The sequence below is a fragment of the Gymnoscopelus braueri genome, assembly GCF_963280865.1.
Source record: "Gymnoscopelus braueri genome assembly, chromosome: 9".
In the NCBI taxonomy this organism is placed as follows: Eukaryota; Metazoa; Chordata; class Actinopteri; order Myctophiformes; family Myctophidae; genus Gymnoscopelus; species Gymnoscopelus braueri.
In genome coordinates, this window is record NC_137610.1 from 35,711,025 (window position 1) to 35,731,690 (window position 20,666).

At 40.8% G+C, this 20,666-nt stretch overlaps 1 protein-coding gene across 8 annotated transcripts in view; it reads left to right on the forward strand.

The window, feature by feature from the left end:
- ppfibp2b (PPFIA binding protein 2b) overlaps positions 1–18,797 on the forward strand; it is an 87,440-nt gene extending 68,643 nt beyond the window's left edge. For 4 of the 8 annotated variants that reach the window (XM_080438592.1, XM_080438597.1, XM_080438596.1 and 1 more), the window contains 19 exons: positions 1,403–1,511; positions 3,008–3,069; positions 4,081–4,156; positions 4,838–4,920; positions 5,089–5,156; positions 6,146–6,220; positions 6,561–6,621; positions 6,981–7,028; positions 7,532–7,688; positions 10,616–10,645; positions 11,659–11,794; positions 12,254–12,373; positions 12,525–12,675; positions 13,749–13,860; positions 14,196–14,284; positions 14,526–14,648; positions 15,193–15,318; positions 15,900–16,088; positions 17,336–18,797. In XM_080438592.1, coding sequence (XP_080294718.1) covers positions 1,403–1,511; positions 3,008–3,069; positions 4,081–4,156; positions 4,838–4,920; positions 5,089–5,156; positions 6,146–6,220; positions 6,561–6,621; positions 6,981–7,028; positions 7,532–7,688; positions 10,616–10,645; positions 11,659–11,794; positions 12,254–12,373; positions 12,525–12,675; positions 13,749–13,860; positions 14,196–14,284; positions 14,526–14,648; positions 15,193–15,318; positions 15,900–16,088; positions 17,336–17,569 — 2,049 coding nt within the window. In that variant the 3' untranslated portion in view covers positions 17,570–18,797. The remainder of the gene's footprint in view (positions 1–1,402; positions 1,512–3,007; positions 3,070–4,080; positions 4,157–4,837; positions 4,921–5,088; positions 5,157–6,145; positions 6,221–6,560; positions 6,622–6,980; positions 7,029–7,531; positions 7,689–10,615; positions 10,646–11,658; positions 11,795–12,253; positions 12,374–12,524; positions 12,676–13,748; positions 13,861–14,195; positions 14,285–14,525; positions 14,649–15,192; positions 15,319–15,899; positions 16,089–17,335) is intronic. The other 4 variants (XM_080438594.1, XM_080438593.1, XM_080438595.1 and 1 more) reach the window with 4 other exon arrangements.
- The last annotated feature ends 1,869 nt before the right edge of the window (positions 18,798–20,666 follow it).

Below are 20,666 nucleotides of genomic sequence, written 5' to 3' on the forward strand. Positions count from 1 at the left end.
CACTCTCAGGGGTTCACATACAGTACAGTACGCTGCACACACACATTTGTCATGCAAACTGAGCAGCACATTTAGCAGACCACTCACATGGGTTTGTTTTGTTTTACACATTTGCATTTCGCTACTGTCGGGTGGAAACCTCAGATGTCCAAATCCGTTACTTTTCAGGATTCAAATTCAGAAATGGCAATTATGTCTGACCTGCAAGCTCAAAACGTGTCGCTTTTTGAGCTTGTAGATCAGCTGTTTTTGCTACTTTTGTGTGACTCTGTAGTATGACAAAGTGGGACATTAATTTACAAAAAAACATCCGGGAACGCATCGCTATCATTTTAGAATTCTTTGGCTATTCAAAAATAGCACATATACAAGCTCATTGCGCAAGTGCCCCGCTATAAGCTTGTAGATCTGCTATTTTTGAAAAATCGTGAAAATGTGTTCAAATCTTTCAATATATATATAACATTTGTAAAAAAAATTGTTCCAGGGACCTCCAGAAGCAAAGATTTTAGTTACAAATGTTCCCTTTAAAATGTATATATTCAAAGATTTGCAGACATTTTCAAGATTTTTCAAAAATAGCAGATCTACAAGCTCGTAGCGCGGCACTCTGTGCCGCGCTACGAGCTTGTATATCTGCTATTTTTGAATAGCCAAAGTATAAAATAATGGTTATAGCTCAAATCTAAAATGATACAGATGCGTTCCCGGATTGAATGCGTTAAAATACGGAGATAAGAGGTTTCAGCCCGACAGCAACCATTGCCCATAATGTACCCATGTTTCCACTGCCACACACACACACACACACACACACACACACACACACACACACACATTGCAGTGTGTTGCAAGTGGTTCCCATTCAAGATGTTACATCGTGGTGTCTGTTTCTCCATAGAATCTTTATAGGGGTCTTTGACCACCAGTGTTGCTTTATGTTCTTAAGTTCTTCTCCATATGTTGTTGTGGTCTCTCATCAGCGTCTGGTCTCTGACTGAGAGCGTCTCTCCTTTATTTTTGTGGAAACCCTCTCCATGTCAGCCTCTCCCTTTGTCCCTACGGAATAATGAATAATGAATAAAACATCAAACTTATACTATACAGTATGGCGCTTCACTAAACACTCAAAGGTGCTTTAGTGCTTTTGTGATGAAATCTAAACAAAAGCAACAAAACAGCAGACAAAACAATGAGACCAATGGTGTCAGAGGATGATAAAAAACTGTGTGTGTGTGTGTGTGTGCGCGCGCGTGGCCACTGTTTTCAAGTTAATGGTGTGTGTGTGTGTGTGTGTCCATTGTTTTTAAGTTAATGGGGTCATTCACTGCCAAGTAGTACATTAAGGTAAACCACTGACTGGCAGGACAATAAAACAAGCTGGCTCATTCTCTCCCCACAGGCCGAGATCTCAGAGCTCCAGCAGATTCTGTCCTCCAAGGATTCTGAGATAGAATGTCTGCAGAACCAGCTACTGGCCAGAGGCTGCACACCAGCTGACACGGAGAGAGGTATGTTCACCTGACAGTCTGACTGTGTGAGTGTGTGTGTGTGTGTGTGTGTGTGTGTGTGTGTGTGTGTGTGTGTGTGTGTGTGTGTGTGTGTGTGTGTGTGTGTGTGTGTGTGTGTGTGTGTGTGTGTGTGTGTGTGTGTGTGTGTGTGTACACAGTCATTTGAGCGTGAGAAAGAGAGGGAGATACATGCTAGTGTTCTCCAATTAACCTCTAATTAACACATCCTTCTGTTTTTACTTGTTCTTTACTCTCTGCTGCCCTCTGCTGTAGAGGAGGTCTATATCAAGCAACTGCTTGACAAATGTAAGGCACAGTGTGCTCTGGTTCTGCGTCCGATTTCAAACTAAACTCTTGTCTAATGTTACTGTAGTTCACTTGCCAACTTATTTTGTGTGTGTGTGTGTGTGTGTGTTTTATTTTACCCCCCCCCCCCCCACTGGACATGGAATTCTAAGTACAAATCATGCATTTGTTGCCAAGTGTCTGTGTGGCCTTCCTGGACCTACTACCACCTCTTAATGTCAACTTGATGGTTTCTCAGCCACTTGGCCAGTACCCTGTCAACATTGTAACCTAGCAACATTGCATAGGGAGCATGATTGAATGTCGTTGTGAATGACAGTCATGTGTGGTTTTGGAATGAAAATAAGTGCACACTGTCACACACACAAAGTAAGTGAGTGAGTGGCCACTTTCGATTATTCAGGGAAGTGGTGTTTTCCACAAGTGTAGCAGAGAGTTTGGTTTGAGTTTGGTCCAAGCGCCAATAATATTTAGCATCCTTTCAAATGTACTTGCTGGCAAATTTCATCCTCTATTCTCCCTTGTTTCCGTTAGGCTTTGCTTATGCTTCTAGCTACATTGGTAGCCAATGTAGCTTTTACCCAACCCTGTATATAAAATGTATTTGATTTCCTAAAGTTAGTTAGTCTAGCAGGTTGGAACATAGTTACAGCAACAGTGCAGCAAGCGTAAAATACAATTGTCTTTGATGGACACTGCTGTTCAGTTATCGTTTTAAATATCTATCCATCGGTTTTTGAGTTTTTGTGTGACATTTGGGCACACTTACTACTGTCTATGTCACCATTACAACAAACAAGACTAAGCACCATTGCTGTATTTGAACGGATGTTGAATAATATTTGGTACTGGTGTGTGTTAGTATCTTGTGTGTCAATCAATGTCATGTGATGAAGATATAAAACCCCATCTCTAGAGTAAACCTGCGGTACATTTCAGGAATTAAGTAAATGCATCTTAATCAGGATTGTTCTGCACCCCACCAGTTAAAACCATTGTCTGAAACGAAGCAACATTGGTCCCAGGTAATGGCATATGGCCAGCTGTGATGTCAGTGTCCATTTGTTTTGCTTGGTCATTGTATTAGCATGGCTGTCGTATCGGTCCGCACTTCACATCAGGCATGCTCTGAAGAAGAAGGAATAGAACGCAGTAAGCATCTGTATGACACACTTCTTCCTGTTTCTTAGACCAAGAGTTCCACAGGTTGAAGATGGGAATGGAATCTTTGTTAGCGTCAAATGATGAAAAGGTCAGTGTTTGTGCTCTACTCTCGGTACACATTTTAGATTCCATATTTTGTATGATGTAGCTCAGTGGTTCTCAACCTTTTTTGAGCTCTGAACCACTTGCATATTTTAAACAATCATCAAGAACCACCTCCCCACAACATGTTTAGTAAATAAGAAGGAATAACACCGTTTTTTCTATTATTATATATTTTTTTATTAATATTTAACATGAATGATCTTAATTTTCTTAGACTAAAGGAATACTTCACCCCAAAAAACGATTTAGTTTCTATCAATTACTCACCCCATAAAGCCTTGAATACATGGAGATAGTTTTTTTTTGTCGCATTCCTGAGCCAATAATCCAATGTTTGACTAATTGGAAGTTAATAGGAGACCAATCTTAAAATAGCAATACTATATTTAAAACATTTTCTTTTAACCTGTATAATCAGTAGGCCTCTCAGTGATTACTCTTGTGTTTTCGAGTTTATATTATTATTTTATATACTGTAGTTACTAGTTTTGTATTGGTCTACTACCACAGCAGTGGCAGCAAATATTGAATTTGAAAACTCAGGAATACGACAAAAACATAAGAATCTCCATGCATTCAAGGCTTCATGGGGTGAGTAATTGATAGAAAATAAGTAATTTCTTTTTGGTGAACTATTCCTTTAAAGCCAGATTGATACTTGGTTGCACTCCTATGTGACACACCAAATAAATGAGCAGATCTACAAGCTCACAACGCATTACAGCACGACACATTGTGAGTTTGTAGATTGCCTATCTTTTATTACGTATATATCAGCCCTTTTTTCCACTAATTTCTTTTTTTTTTACATTTAAAACATTTGCTCATGGACCAAATGTAATTATGCCATGGATCATAGTAGTTCATGGGCCACTGGTGGAGAAACAATGACGTTGCTCAATATTCAAATTGAGTTCTATGTTTTAATTACCCTGATTCTGCTGTGGAAAAAACACATATATTTAATTAGATTACTTGTTTTGTTAAATGACAGGATCGACATATAGAGGAGCTGACCAATTTATTAGGCCAGTACAGAAAAATTAAGGAAGTCCTGGCACTCACACAAGGTAAGAATTATCCAGTACAATATCTGACTATTTTATTATTGAGTGGTGTGTATGAAACCAAACTAATTGGACTCTGAGCTGGGTGTGACTGCACACCTGTTGTGCACACAGGATAAACTAGACAAGTGCGCACCTCGTAGTGCAGGTCTCCGCCAGGCCGGGTTGCCTACCCAGGGGCCGCAAACTTTGGAGGGCTGTCTGTCATAGCCGAATGGAATCTGACAAATCTGACTGATACATCTTGATCAAATGACTCCAGAGATAATGTGTAACGATTTGTGTGAGTTTATACTGAGTTTTCTGGTGTGTGTCATATAGAATTATGTTAGGGAAATGGTGTGTTATATTATATACAATTATGTTTACACAGTAACATTTCTCAGTGATAATTTAATTCAGAGAGTGTACAAATGGAAGCATATGGACCTGTACAGTTCTATTTAGTCCAATCCTCTCTGTCTCTGCCCCCATTATACTATATATATACTGAAGAAGACTGTGAACAGACCAGCATACAAAATTCAATTGAATTCTGTTGATGATTCTGTTTGGATTTATTTCCTTCTACTCTCCCCTTCCTGTTTTCTATTGTATCGGTGTTGTGCTGTATACCAGTGGTTCTCAACCACACTGCTGTATACTATGTGTTATACCTTATACTGTATGTGTTGTACCCACCAGGAAGTAGTGAAGAAGAGCTGAGTGGCAGTCTGAAGCTCCGAGCTCTCACACACAAAGCACATTCTGACATTCTAAGGTCAGAGGTACGTTAATACATGAACGTACACACACACACACACACACAGGCTTGATAAGTACTTCTATTTCATTAGCACAGTAAAATCTTGAGTGTTAATTTCACTCCAGTCGCCTGAAGAAATGTTTTGCTGTCAGTGAATAAGTGATAATACAGTATATTTTGTCTTCCTTAGATATCATCTAGAGGGTCATCTCCACTGCTGGTGTCCCCGTCTTCCTTACAGAGGGAACTGGACTCCAGGTATAAATACGCATATGTAGCCCCCCTACACACACACACGCACACACACACACACACACACACACACACACACACACACACACACACACACACACACACACACACACACACACACACACACACACACACACACACACACACACACACACACACACACACACACACACACACACACACACACACCCACCCACACACACACACACTAGTCTCGCATAGCCAGATGATCAGAGATCTCCAACAACTACTGATATGTCTGGGGAAATTCAATAAATGGGCTTGGATGCCGGAGAAAAACGGCGGTAACAAACAACAAAAAACAACTGCTTTGAAAACCAATCCTGATAACATCCCATATGAAGGACCACCCTAAAGTCTTTGTATTGGTCAGTTTTTTTTCTTCTTTTCTTACATTCCCAAATTGTTTACATCCAGTTAGAGCCCATTCACTGAATTTAGATATCACCAGATGTACCAATAGGCTGAGATCTCTGGTCGCTATGCGAGACTACACACTAGTGATGTGCGGGTCAGGTTTTTTCATGACCCGCCCCGCCACGGAACCCAACCCGCCTCAACCCGCCCCGCGAAACCATATATAAATCTATGGCTCAACCTGCCCCGCGACCTGCGGTGGGAAAAAAAAGATAATCATCATCATCATAGCTCAGATTTATATAGCGCTCTTTTAAGTACCCAAAGTCGCTTTAAATGTCTACAGTAGCACAACATTGTCATGGGCTAAATAAACAAGCATGTTGTTCAATTTTTTTTCTTTTTTTTTTTGCGTGTGAGAGCGGCTGACCCGCTCACCCGCAGCCCGCATAATTGCCTCTGAAATCCTGACTCGACCACCCGCGCCGCGGGTTGACCCGCGGGACCCGCGGGTTACGGGTCGGCCCGCTCATCACTACTACACACACACACACGCACGCACGCACTCACTCACTCACTCACTCGCAAAACGTTATTTAACATCTTGTGTCTGCCAGTTTCCGCAGCATACAGAACTCCATGGACTCATCGTTGGTTCCTGCAGGAGATGCTAACTTCCTTAATGGAGCATGGTACGTAGAATTCAATACAGTGTGTGTGTGTGTGTGTGTGTGTGTGTGTGTGTGTGTGCCTGTGTGTGCCTGTGTGTGCCCCTATTTGCGCATTATTGTATAGATATGTTATAGAAATTTGAAGTGGATGACATGAACTATACTTTTCATTTATGAATATTAATGGTAATTGCTACTCAATATATTCGCTCATATGATGGAAATGGCACATAATGTAATGGCACTATCAAAGTTTTTATGACAGGCATAACTGTATGTGTGCCAAAGGACATTGTATCTTTGTAAATCTTTCCATCCATGTACAGTAATTACAAATGTTTTGGTTGTTGTTTTTGTCCAGGAATCGACAACGACTGCTATCCAGCAGTCTTGAAGAGTTGCAGAGTGGATCCTTACCAAAGGTTGTTGTTTCTGTATTTTAATCAAATCAATTGTTTTTGAAAAGAAGGTTCTGCTTTTGGTTTGGTCTTTGTTACAAGTATTCAAGCTAATCTAACCTTCCTCAATTAATACAGCTATGCCTGCTTTTACTGCTTATGATACTAACTGGAAAAAAAGAAAAGATAATGCTAAATTTTCACTCCCTAATTTTCTTGAAAGGAAGTTGTATGATTGGTAACATGCTTTTTAACTAACTTTGTTTGTTTGGGTTTATGTATGTTTATGTACGGTGTCGGGTGCGTATGGATGTTTGTGTGTGTGTGTGTGTGTGTGTGTGTGTGTGTGTGCTTTCTATCTCCTGTGCTGGTGTCTGCTATAGGCTGTAGAGTTCCAGTCCCTTGAGCCTGACTCAGACATGGGGACAGAGGTATTTTTCAGCTGCATCACATACTGTAGCTTAACCCACCAATAACAAAACACACACACACGCACACACGCACGCACACACGCACACACACAGAAACACAGAAACGCACACCCACAGGGTCATGCCCCACCTGAAGAGGTTGTCAGCAGCAGTAGGCATCACAGCTGCCTCCCAGCCAATCCTCTCTGCTGGCCTTTTTCCTCTCAGTCTTTTCAGATCACTGTTGACTCTGATGCCTTTGCAAATACCAAGATCATTAAGATAGTCACCCTTCAAAAGGACACAAGATCAACCTATTCTTAGAAATAAGTTATATGGCAGAACAAGGATCAAACACAACACAACCCTGCTCTTGAATTGGCTTTGTCTTGTCATACTGTGCCTAAAATGTATAAAGGACCACAAACGATGTGTGTTACATGAATTATCAGATGGATTTAATGTTGTGAAAGAAAGTTTCTAAAGTTATTGGCACTCACGTTACACTGGTTTTTGCTTCTCAGAATCGTCCCATGGAGCTGAACAAGTACCAAACTCTGCCAGGGAAGCTGCGTAAGCGAGGAGAGCTGAGGATGGAGCAGAATGGAGACGGAGAGGGAGAGTACTCGTCCCCTGTTCACCTCTCCCCTGTCCACAGCAACGACAACGACTACAGCCTCAGTGAGTATCTACACCAAAGCCTTGAAAAATGAGCTTTCGTTGTGTGATACAGAGTCTCGCGCTATGAGCTTGTAGATCTGAACAAAATCGTGAAAATGTGTGCAAATCTTTGAATATATATATATGTACATTTTTAACTCAAACTTTGCTTCTGGGCGGGTCCCTGGAACAAAATATCTTGAGATGGGGCGTGGGTCAGTGGACAAATTCATAGCGTTTTGGGTGGTCCTTGACATGAAAAAAGTTTGAGAACCACTGATATTACAGCAACATAAGTAAAAAAAAAGAAAGAAAAAAAAGAAACTTAGAAGATATTTGTAGAATCCCCAGAAGCAAAAAAACATATATATTCAAAGATTCAAAAACATGATACAGTTATATAGTTATAGTTTAAAATAATCTAAAATGACACAGTATGCGTTCCCGGATTGAATAGGTTAAAATAAACTCGACATTCGGCTGCCGTGTTAAGTGGTCAGATGGGTGGACTGTGAACACTTTTGAGATTTTCAAGTAGGCCCTGATCCAGAAAAGGTTGAGAAGCACCTTTAATCAAAGATCTATACATTTTGAACTCAATTAACTTTCTTCATTGGGCACAGGGAATAATTTTTTTGTTCTGCTTTATTAACAACTTTTACCCCGGCGTGCCTATTTTGGGCATGTCATTATGGGCAACATTTTTTAATTGGGCATACTGTGGTTAACCACTGTTCACATTTTAGTTTATAGTATTTAACTGTTCGGCACCGCTATCTGTGAACACATGAGCTAGTATGATGTTAGAAGAAGCATCATTCTAATAATCCAAATCTGTTTCCAAGGAGCTAGTGCAAAAGTTAACACTGAGAAATAAAGGAAGGGGAACTAAATAATTCCAGGTATCCTGAATCAAAATATGATATCTGTTAATATATTCTTTTATTCATAACATATTCTCGAGGATTTTAAAGTGAGTTGACACATCCCTGCTTCTTGCCAACTCATTTTAATCCGAGAACAACTTTATCTCAAAGGCAGAAAATAAGTCCCAACGCAAAATGCAACAAACTCTTTTGGTGATTAATCTTTTCCTCTACTAACGTAACTATGATTGCTTCTTTTCCTATGCTCAACTCTTTCTCTTTCCACCCCTGTCCTCTGCTCTGCTGCTGCATTGCGCTTTCTCTGTCTGTGTTCTGGCTGAAGTTCGCTGCAGGAGTGCCAGTGCTCCAGCCTTAGGTACTGTATAATTACAGTATATGGAAAGACTTAAGGAGGGAGTTGAATTGATGTGCTAGTGATGTCACTGCAATCTTTTGTTCATACCTGTTTCAAATAATTAATAATTGTATTGTAAAGTTATCTTACAAACAAAACAAAAAAAAAGTTTGATCTATCAGATTGCATGTCTGCCAGTCTCTTAATACCAGTGGTTCTCAAAGTCGGGTACAGGGACCCCCAGGGGTCCTTGAAGGGGTTCCAGGGGGTCCCCAGCTAAATGACTGGCAACTCTGAGAGTGTACAAGTGGAACCAAATGGCTCCATTTGGTTCCACTTGTACACTCTCAGAGTTATGGGGGGTCCGTGGAGCTAATGCATAGTAAACTGGGGGTCCTTGAAAAGAAAGGTTTGAGAATTGCTGCTCAAGACAGTGTTATAATTATGACAGTTATTGCTTCGGAATGAGTAGAAAATAAAGCGCATGTCACGTAATTTCCCCACTTCCGTTTCACCCTTGCAGTCGTGTAAATAAATAACTCCTACTGGAAACCAAATTAGTCTAAGCCTATCTAGCTAACTGCTTTGCAGAAATGGACATTCAAAAAACATTTTAAAATACATTTTCGTGAACGCCGCGTCATGACCGGTCGAATACTCTTCCGGTCTCAAGAGCATATGACAGCTTTCTTTTTACTCAGCAACTTTTATCCTGCAGAATTACAGAATGTCTTTAGCATTCGAAGATTGTGGAAGAGATGTTCTGGCTTGAGAGACTATGTCTGCCCATCCAGAGAACGGTTCTCTGGATAAAACCAATAAGCGTTTGGAGGTGTAGGCTAATGGTTATGTGCTAAGAAAGCTTAGAGGTGATTTGAGACTCACGAGTTAGCAACTTTCAAAAGAGGATCAAGCAACTCCCTTGCCAGGATTATTACTGTTGTCACCTCTGTGAGCTGTTCAAGATAATCCCTCACATCAGCATTCTCTTACTACCACACACACACTAGCTCACATGCACATTCACACCCATTCATACACACAGAGCTTAAAGCATCAGAGTCATCAGTGTTGTTTGAGGGCGAAGTGCGCGCTCAGGGATATGCACTGTTCAACTGGCTTAGACGTCCAATGTATACAAAATTTACAGCCCTCTCTACAATTTTACTAAGTGTGTAGCAGGCTTTTACTGAAAAGGAACGTTCTACAGGCCAACATTCTTGATTTATACTGCCCACGCCCAAAAATAGCTGCTGTGACGCTTTGTGAGCTTGTAGATCTTCTACTTTATGATGGTGTATACAGTAAAAAGGCAAAACAATAGAATCTTCTCTTTTACAAAGAGAGGCCATTTCATGCTGAGATATTTTCATCTATTAATTGAAAAGGGAAAATCTACACACTTTCCACTGTAGAGAATTAATCCTAGCACCAAAAGTGACCTTTCAAGTCTGATAAAGACCAAGCTAAGCCTAAAGCCTGATGAAATGTGACTTGCTAAATAAAAGTGACTTTTGGTTTTGGGGATAAATTCCCTGCCGTTGGAGCTCCCCGTGTTGCAGCTTTTATCTTCTCCTTAAATGTGGCTTGTTGTGAATTTGCATGCTGCTACTTAACACTACACGTATTCGTAGAGAGGTTTTGAGGTTTATTAATGAGGCTATGACTAATGCCCGCTTCTGCTTCTTACCCATTCGTCTTTGCTTTGCTAATCTCCTCTGCCACAGGATCTCCTGGAAAACATGACCTCTATGATGGTGGGTACTACAGTATGTTACAGCATCAATCTGTACTCTGTTCCCACACAATTGTTGTAGCTGACCTCAGTGAAATGGGTTATCACTGCATGAATATAATACATAACCTCTAGCTTTTGTTAAAACCCGCGCTGTTGTGGGATTCCCCTTTGAGAGAGATATAAATTAAACACCCATGGCCCAGTGGGTTGCTCTCCCTTATGTGATTCTGCTCCCCCAATTAAATCTAAATCTAAGGCCACAAAATACTGTAGCAATGGAGGGCTGTGGGGATATTAACCACATTAACCCTGGTGTCATTATTTTGGGCATATCATTATAGAAAAGAAGAAAATTAAAAAAAAAAATTTTGTTTGTTGATATTTTTGAAATAATTTGGAATAATTTTATGGTTAAAGATGGGGTGCCATGATATTTTTCAACCCTAAAACCTGATCATAAGGTATTATTATTATGTAAGGATTTTTTTCAAAAAAATAAAAGTGTACAGTAAGTGTTAAAATGTTGTTTTTATGTGGACACGCCTCCAGTTCATTAAGTATACCTGGTTCTCACCTTAGCACCTCCTCCACCACCTTAGCACCACCCACCTGTCCTAGTGCCTCCTCCTCCTCATGCCCACACCTGTTGTGTTATGATAATGAGGGGGAGGGCTTTGTGTCTTTGGGCTTTGTGATGTCACTAAAGCGCTGTTTCTCTATTGGCATGTTTGACCCTCAAGGTTTCAGCCTCCAGGAAGAAACTCCAAATAGTCAGAGAAGACATAAAACACCATAAAAACACCACCGGGGGGCTTAATGAAGTTCTATCAACCTCATAGACACATGGAAAACAGAAAAAGTGCAAAAACATGGCACCACCTCTTTAAGTGATTAAGCAGAATGAAACGATCCAAGGTTATGATTACCTGAATGGCTATTGGATTAAAGATGATCAATTGAAACCCTTTAGTTATATTACTTTGTATACTCATCTGATCCAGTTTGCTGTTGCTCTGCCTCTGTCCTGTCTAGGGCATCCAGAGAGGCTGGAGGAATCCATTCTGTCAGACCTGTCCCCTCTGTCCTCTGGAGTAGACTCGGGTCAGCAGTCTCCCATCTCCCCTGAAAACAAGAAGAGCCACAGGGGCATCAAAAAACTCTGGGGGAAGTAAGTGTTGAAGACCATGCAGGCACGCACGTACACACACACGTACCCCAGATTTTGCGAGAGAAATAAGCAATCAGGTCTATGAAAACAAGCCCAAAAGAAGCAACTATAGGCCACATGAGCACTTTAAAACTACTATGCATAGGATATTTGAAAATAGCCGATCTACAAGCTCACAACACGTTGCGATGCAGCGCGTTGTGAGCTTGTAGATCTGATATTTTCAGACAAAGTTTTTTTTTTTTTTACATTTTTTAAAAACATTTTAACAACACAAATCTGGTACGAGGGTCCCTGACACAAAATATTTTCAGATGTAGGTCTGTGGACAAATACATATTAATCTACAGTGTGAAAAACCTTGTATAGACACGATTTGGACTGCGTGTCTGGCATCGGTCCTCAGTATAACACAAATAAAATAAAATAAAACACTCATCATTCTCTCTCCACTTCTAGAATCCGTCGTAGTCAATCAGGTAGTCCTGTTCAGGTTGATGATCCAGAGATGGGAGAGTTCAAGAGGGGAGGCTTCAGAGCCACTGCTGGACCACGGTTGACACGGAAAGCAAACACACGGTATGGGGCCACGGGCGCCCACACACACACAGGCACACACACACACACACACACACCCACACAACTTTTGCTTTAGAATTATGCTTTATTGCGTGAACTTCCGTGAAGTTTTTTCAACGTGTGAAACATATTCTTTTGTTTTCCTGTTCAGGGACCTGAAGACTCCCTTTTCAAAGTGGACAACTGAGCAGGTGTGTGATTGGCTGGAGGAGATTGGTGTCGGTCAATACGGAATCCTTGCTCGTCACTGGATCACCAGTGGTCAAACTCTACTGTCTTCCACCCCACAAGACCTAGAGAAGGTACGCGCGCTCGCGCACACACACACACACACACACACACACACACACACACACACACACACACAGGTTACCAGTTAACAGAAATGTGTGTTACTGACCGTTTAGGACTTAACCGAAATTAACCGAAATTAAGTCATATAAAAACATTAACAGAATATTAATGGAATAAATAACTTGGATATAATCTATAATTGTTCCTCATACAATATTTTTCAATACCTAATAAAGACAAAAAACATTTGAAGAGAAGAAGATGCATTGAAGATGCATTGTACATTGTTTTATGTCCTATTTGAACTGCCCACACATTGGACTGCAACTTTATTTATTGATATTACGACATAGACAGTTAACCGCGGTTAACCGCCCACAGTCCAAAGGTTAAACGTTATCAGAAAAGGTCTAAATGCCCATCACACACAGACAGACAGACAGACAGACAGACCACTAATGCTGCTGACAAAATAATCTACCAGTTGAGCGCATCAATTAATCTTTTGGTTCTACCTGTCTGTCTTTGTTCCTGTCTGCCTCTATAATCAGTAACACCCGTCTCTCCTCTTCAGCTGTGTCCTATTAGTTCCTTGTCTTGCCTTCTCCTCTTAATGATAATTTGATTTACGTGATTCATTATGATGGCTGTGCTGTGCTTGCTTTTGTTCTCTCTTTTTCACTTTGTTATACCGTGAGTTCTGTATAGTATTTCTCAGTCTATGATGACAATCAGAATTTACTCCATTGTCACATCACAAAGTGGGTGAAATTCGTTTTTGGGCAAGCTCCATCGTTTTGATTGTTTTCAGGAAGAGAACAAGAAAAGAAGTGGGGGACGGGGAGAGCAAAAATAAAAATAAACCAAACGGTCAAGAGAAACATGTTAAAGATAGGCAAAATGTAGAGATGTCTACATACACATAGCATAATCCAGCTGGACAAGGGGACAAGGGCATTACAGCAGTGTTCCAAAGTTGTCTCTGAAACTGCGAGGCAAACGACAAATGTCACATCTGTGAAATGCAAAATGACAAATGTGAAATGATGATGTTAGCATTATCTCTGTCTTTCCACATCAGGAAATGGGAGTGAAGAACCCCCTCCACAGGAAGAAGCTGCAGCTAGCCATCAAGTCATTTAGCACCAAGCAGGCTGAGAAGTCCTCAGAGCTGGACCATGTCTGGGTCACACGTATGTACACACACACACACACACACACACGCGCACACGCACACGCACACGCACACGCACGCGCACGCACATGCACACGCACACGCACACGCACACGCACACGCACACACACACACACACACATTTTATTTATTGTGTCTGTGGAGGGGATTCTTTACCGATTTTATTTGTCTTATGTGTTGTACTGTCCCCTGCTGATACTTTTTAATTTAGTTGTGTGTACTTGTTATACACAATGACAATAAAATGAACTGAATTGAACACGGGGTATGAACTTCTCTATGAAGTAAGTAAATAAAGTTAATTAAAGCTTATAAAATCTCATGTGTTCCAAGGCTGGCTAGATGACATTGGACTACCTCAGTACAAAGACCAGTTCAATGAGGGGCGGGTGGATGGACAGATGATGCAGTACCTGACTGTGGTAAGTGGCTTCATTTGGTACAACTGCTGCTGGGGCCAACGCAGCAGTTCAGCTCTTTGGTCTCTAATGTGCTTATGTTTCAACACAGTCACAGAGTAATATTGAAGCACATCTTGACACATATTTAGTAATACAAAAAATTGGATTCCTTCAAAGTGAACCCAAATCTTTATACGATGTAAATAACCTGCAGTGACATGTGCCCCTTTTCTCTCTCTCTCGCTCTCTCTCGCTCTCTCAGAATGATTTATTATTCCTTAAAGTGACCAGCCAGCTGCACCACCTCAGCGTCAAGTGTGCCATTCATGTTCTACGTGTCAACAATTTCAGCTCAAACTGCCTCAAACGCAGACCCAGCACTGAGGTCAGGGATGGGTGTGTTTGTGGGTGTGGATGTTAATAGATGTGGATGTACTGTAGTTTGGACCTTCCATCTAGCTTGAACTGTACTGTACATGTGTGTATGATCATGTTTAGGGATTAGGGAAGGGATTATTATCGTAATATACTATAGGAGGCAAATTCTATACCCAAAACAATATATTTGAACCACTTTCAACCTGGCGTACCTACTTTGGGTCATTATAAGCAAAAACTTTGTTTGTTTCCCAAAACTTTTCTAAAATAGTGAAAATATCAGCTCTTCAAGCTCACAATGCGACTCATTGTGAGCTTGTAGATTGGCTAATTCCTTTTTTTGTGTGAAATTGAAGTACGAAATAGTGCTTGAGTGGTTACTAACCTTTATATTTGGCATTAAATAAAAATAAATGTTTACAGAGTGATAAGAGGCTATTTTTGCACGGATATATACAGGTGTGCCTTGAGATTTTTATATTCCCTTTGGTGTGCTTTGGCAACAATAAATAAAATAGTAATATGTGTTTGTGTGTGTGTGTGTGTTACAGAACCAGACCACACCCAGTGAGGTGGTCCAGTGGTCAAATCACCGTGTGATGGAGTGGTTAAGATCTGTGGACCTGGCAGAGTATGCTCCTAACCTGAGGGGCAGTGGTGTGCATGGAGGGCTGATAGTAAGTGCACACCAACAACTCTCTCTCTCTCTCTCTTTTCTTTCTCCCAATCTGTGCATTTTGCCATCTGACTCAAGCATCCTTTGGACATATTTACAAAGCATTCTGCAAATCAGTGTCAGGGCCCCAAAATTCAGTATCACCTCATGTTTTTAATATAGCAGCGTATCTACTAAGACTGATTATGATGAAAATGGACATGGCTGGGGCGCCCCGGTGACTCACCGACCAAGAGCGCAGGAATACGACCACATAAAAAAGGCTATATAGTCCTTTCTGTAGCTGGCCCGGGTTCGAATCCGACCTGAGGCTCTCTCTACTGCATGTCATCCCCCTTCTCTCTCCCGCCCTTCCTGTCTCTCTGTTCACTGTCGTAGAAGTATAAAGTATTGAAAATGGAAATAATCAAGTAAAGTACAGTACTTGAGTAATTGTACTGAGTGACTGAGTTTCCACCACTGCCTCTGGTGCAGCGCTGTAGTAAATATAGACCATTGTCTCGTAGCACCTATAAAAGCACAACAAACCCTCGTTAAAATGGTCCCGGGTTTACACGGATACTTTCATGTCTGTCCCTGTAGATTCTGGAGCCACGGTTCAACTCGGACACGCTGGCCATGCTCCTGAACATTCCTCCGCAGAAGACCCTGCTGAGACGCCACCTGGCCACCAACTTTGGCAGTCTGGTGGGACCCCAGGCCCAGCAGGAGAAGAGGGAATACACAGAGGCAGCCGGTTACACTCCACTCAACATTACTGCTAAAGTCAGGGTAAGCTGCTAGATAAATAAATAAAAACAACTGATTCCTGCATGAAGCACAGTGCTATAAAAGGCATAAGTGACCACAAAATCTGGATATGCAGCCATAGGCAGATACATGCAAATGCAGCATTTACGGTCATGGTAGACTCAGCAGAAGAAAGGGAAATTCATATGGCAACATGATATACAGTACCACGTGTCATAAGAAGACCATGCACACACACACACACACACACACTCTCGACATTTTTCTCACTTCCTCCATCCCTGAATGAATGCACCTTAATCCTTGGTGAAACCTTGGTGTGTCAGCTCAGTAAGCCCTGAGCCTTGCATATCTGCCTATAAGCCCCTGAATGAGACGAAACCGGACTGACGCTGCTGCTCCTCCTCACAGCTGTAAGACTCAGCAAGCATCCACACACTACAGCCTTTAGCCTCAAGTCCCTCTGTATGCTGTCATCTGTTCATGAGAAAAATTAATCCACGTTGAAACATGACTCACATGCCGTGCAAGCGATGACCACTGGCAAATATAATGTACATTATGCTTTACTGTATGTTCTAGTAACGATACTGTGTACAGTTTCAAGGACGGATAATTACTACAAAAATATATTATTGTAAGCATGTGTCGTTTGTGTTTAGTGTTTAGTTACTGTTAAAATCATACTGTGTAACTTTTTCAATTAAACAATTAACACATTCCCTGGCAAGGACGTAGATCTACGTCCTTTCAGATCCAACCAATAATCTAACGCAATTTAGGAATGATCCCTCAACGCTGATAGAAGGAATGGACGGATGTGACGTCATCCCAAAAAACGTCACTTTCGTCCATTCCTATATTAGGATTAGTAGAAAAACACTTCTAGCTCGTTTTTATTTTTCTTGTGAAAACGAGCCATTTTCAAAGGCCGATGGCAACAAAATGGCCGAACGCGGTAAAACAGTTTTTGTTCCAGTGGATAGACGAGACCCTCCCCCACCCACCGGACACTTTTTGTTTACATCCGCGTGCACGTCGTGGCTTCTGCGGCTCTCCAAAGATTGTCAAAACACGGTAAAAAAACGCTGGCACCAGCGGATGAAGCGGATGCATAGTACCTGGCAGTGAATGTGTTAATCCCCAAAAACAACTGTAGCAGCAAGAACAGGAAGGGCCTTCGTAGCATTCCTTTTTTTTACGCTGGTAGAAGTGATCGGATTAATCATTCATCCTTTTATTGTTTTCCATATTTCATTTGACTGCAGCCAAAGAAGTTGGGCTTCTCTAACTTAACCCACCTCAGGAGGAGGCGTTCGGACGACTCAACGGATTACATCTGTCCCATGGAGGCGTCCTCGTCCCCGCCTCAGTCGTCATCGGGTCAGTCCGTGGTGAACGGCTCACAGACGCGGCCCTACGCAGGCTTTAGGGGCCTGAGCCCCATCCTCGACCGCGAGCCCGACCGCGACAGGGACCAGGTGGGGCTTGACGACATGTGATCCGTCTCCATGGCAGTGCCATGACGACAGCCATGAACAACATGTCAAAAAACAATGACAACACCATGGAATCTGCGCTGTCACGCTTCCACTCACCTATCCCCATTCAATCCCGGGATGCATCTCTGTCATTTTACATGTCTTTGGATATTAAAAAATAGCAGATATACAAGCTCATAGCACGGCACCGAGTGCCGTGCTATGAGCTTGTAGATCTGCTATTTTTTTAAAATCGTGAAAATATGTGCAAATCCTTGAATATATATATTTTAAAGCAACATTTGTAACTCAAATCTTTGCTTCTGGGGGGGGTCCCTGGGACAAAAAATGTTATAAATGTTTTTTTTAAAGATAACAGATCTACAAGCTCGTAGCGCGGCACTTGGTGCTATTTTTGAATAGCCCAAAGAAATCTTAAAATGACAGAGATACGTTTCCGGATTGGATGGGTTATCACCTTTATACTATTGCGCTTCCTTTGCTTGCAGCCCATAATCCCCAGGCCCTCTCAAACTCATGCACCCCATTCCTTATTATCTAAGATATATGAAAGGTCTGTTGATAAGCTACCCTGGCTATTTCAGAGAAATAGCCTCCTTGCCATGAAGTGATTAATGGTGTTGACTAACTTGCCTCAAGTACTTGAAAATGTTGGGAGAAAGATATTTATTTCACCTCTGGTGAAATATCTCTCCGACCCACCGTCATGTCCTCCACCCTTCAGCTGTGCCATGATCTAACTCCAAATGACAGACCAGAGCAGAACTGGACTGCAACTGTACACATATCAGTTCATTGTGACATCACCTCCTGTATTACATTATGTGGGTTACACTACAGTACAGTCAGTGTCAACATTTATACACCTCTGGTACATTCTGTTTTGTGTGTATGTGTGTGTGTGTAGGATAATCATTTTTAAACTTTTAAGTTTCCTAAATGGTTTAAATGAGGAAACCATTTGTCAGATGATTGATGAGAAGAACTTGTGCAATATTTGCACAATATTATAGAGGGATTATATTTAATATTAATGCAGTTAATCAGCTGAGCAGATACTGAAATTGTGTTTTAGTACATTTGGCAATTTTGTACTATTTTCATATTTGACTGTTATAGTATTTTTATAGTAAAAATACTGCTTCAGGAAAAGAAGCTTCTTTGTGGTCATGTAAATGTAAACAGATTTATCCAAATGGTTTAATAAAAAAATAAATAAACATAAGCGTGTAATGTTGTTTCTTTCCTTCTAAATCATAAATACACAGTATTATTGAACTCTAAGTTAACACTGATCAAAACTATGATTAAACATAGAATGTGTGTATTGTATTCAGCTGTCATCTTAAGATGTGATGTTTTATTTTGCTACAGGATAAGTTGGCCATAGGGTTTGTTTCAAGTCCAGCTGAATGAACTTGTCTACTTTAATATCGGCCCTTAGTTATATATTTTTTTCCTCTTAAAATAATTGTGGATAAACCCAGCAACAAGGCCATCAGCATGCTACCATAACCTTCATCAACCACTAACCTGTTAACTTCATCGTCATCTATTATTGTTGTGTATTATTTTTGCGTTTTATTGTATTTTAACTCATTCAGTGCCCGGCTTATTTGTGGCAGTTTGGCTCTGAGTGCCACAGCCAAAATTAAAAAAAAAAATGTGGCACTCAGGGCTTATGTTAAAACGGACGTCTTAGACGTCCAGTGGCACTGAATGAGTTTAATGTTTGAAATATACATTCATTCATTCATTCATCTCAACATCATTGTGTCAGTTAATCAAAGCAGTTGGCCTGTCCTCCCTCCAGCTGACCCATTTGCACCAAGATGGCTGTCTATCTGAGATGGCTGATACCAAACGTTATGGTAACACTGTGGGAGCAAACATGAAAAGATAATTCATGCTGTAGCTTGACAAAATTAACTTGCAAGCAAAAAAAAAATCAACATATAATAGTCTTATGATATGCAAGCAAGAATATGTATCCAGTTTAGCAACAACATGCACCTGCTTGCAGCATTGACTACATTTTCTTTATTTGAACAACGTTTATTTAAACAATGCTCCTCATTCAGGTGCAGTACTAATCCTTCCCAATTGTTTTGCATAATTAGATGAATGCAGATTCCACTTATTGTTATTGAGCCATCAATCTTATAAACTTTCATCTGAGCACTTTATCTGCCATAATGTCATCTGATTACTTGTACATATTCTTGTCACCAGTAAATGTAGTGACTTCATGATTTAATGTGTTTGTTACAGATGGAGATAACAGAGGTTACCAATTCAAAGATAGAAGCACTGTCTGAAGGCATCAACAAGCTCACAGTGAGTGCATAATACACCTAGAACATCAGATCTAGCGAGATCACAGTTGTACATGATCTCAACTTAAATAGTAAAATAGTGCACGTTCATTCATAATGCAGTCATTGTATAGGTACAGATGTAGCCATAGGATACTTATTTAGGCATCCTCTTAATTGAGAGAATCACCCTTAATTCTCGTTGAAGTAATCTTAGCAACAGCACCTACAGTACAGCCTTTAGATAATAAACGTGTAAATCCTCCTTTTTGACATATTGTACCCCAAAGTAGTGGTTCTCAACAAAACCTGGGTGTTCCTTAACAGATCCTGTTCCAAAATGATTGCTTGTTGGAGAACAAACCTTATGCTGTATAAGAGTGTGGAATAAATGCATATTTAATATTAAACAAAAAAGTACTCAAATTATATTGTAATGCATTTTAAGTAAATACAAATTTAAGTCTAGCATCTCTGCAATTACTGGTCCTCATTCTTGGTGTGATGTTTCCATGTAATAAAACAAGATGCTTTTTAATTTTACTTGCCTTGGGATCGAGCTGGCGAGCTGCTGTTATGAAGTGATCTAACTGCCAATAAATAATGACAGAATAATGTATTGCTCTGTGGTGAGGTTGCCCATGGCATTAATTGGCATAACAACCCCTATCCAACCAAAACTGATCTCAGCTCTGTGGCAAAGGACAACTTCACCATATTATGTCTGCAAGCTCTCTAACCCCTAGCCTACTCCCATGATGCTTTGCTTCCAGTACCTCCTC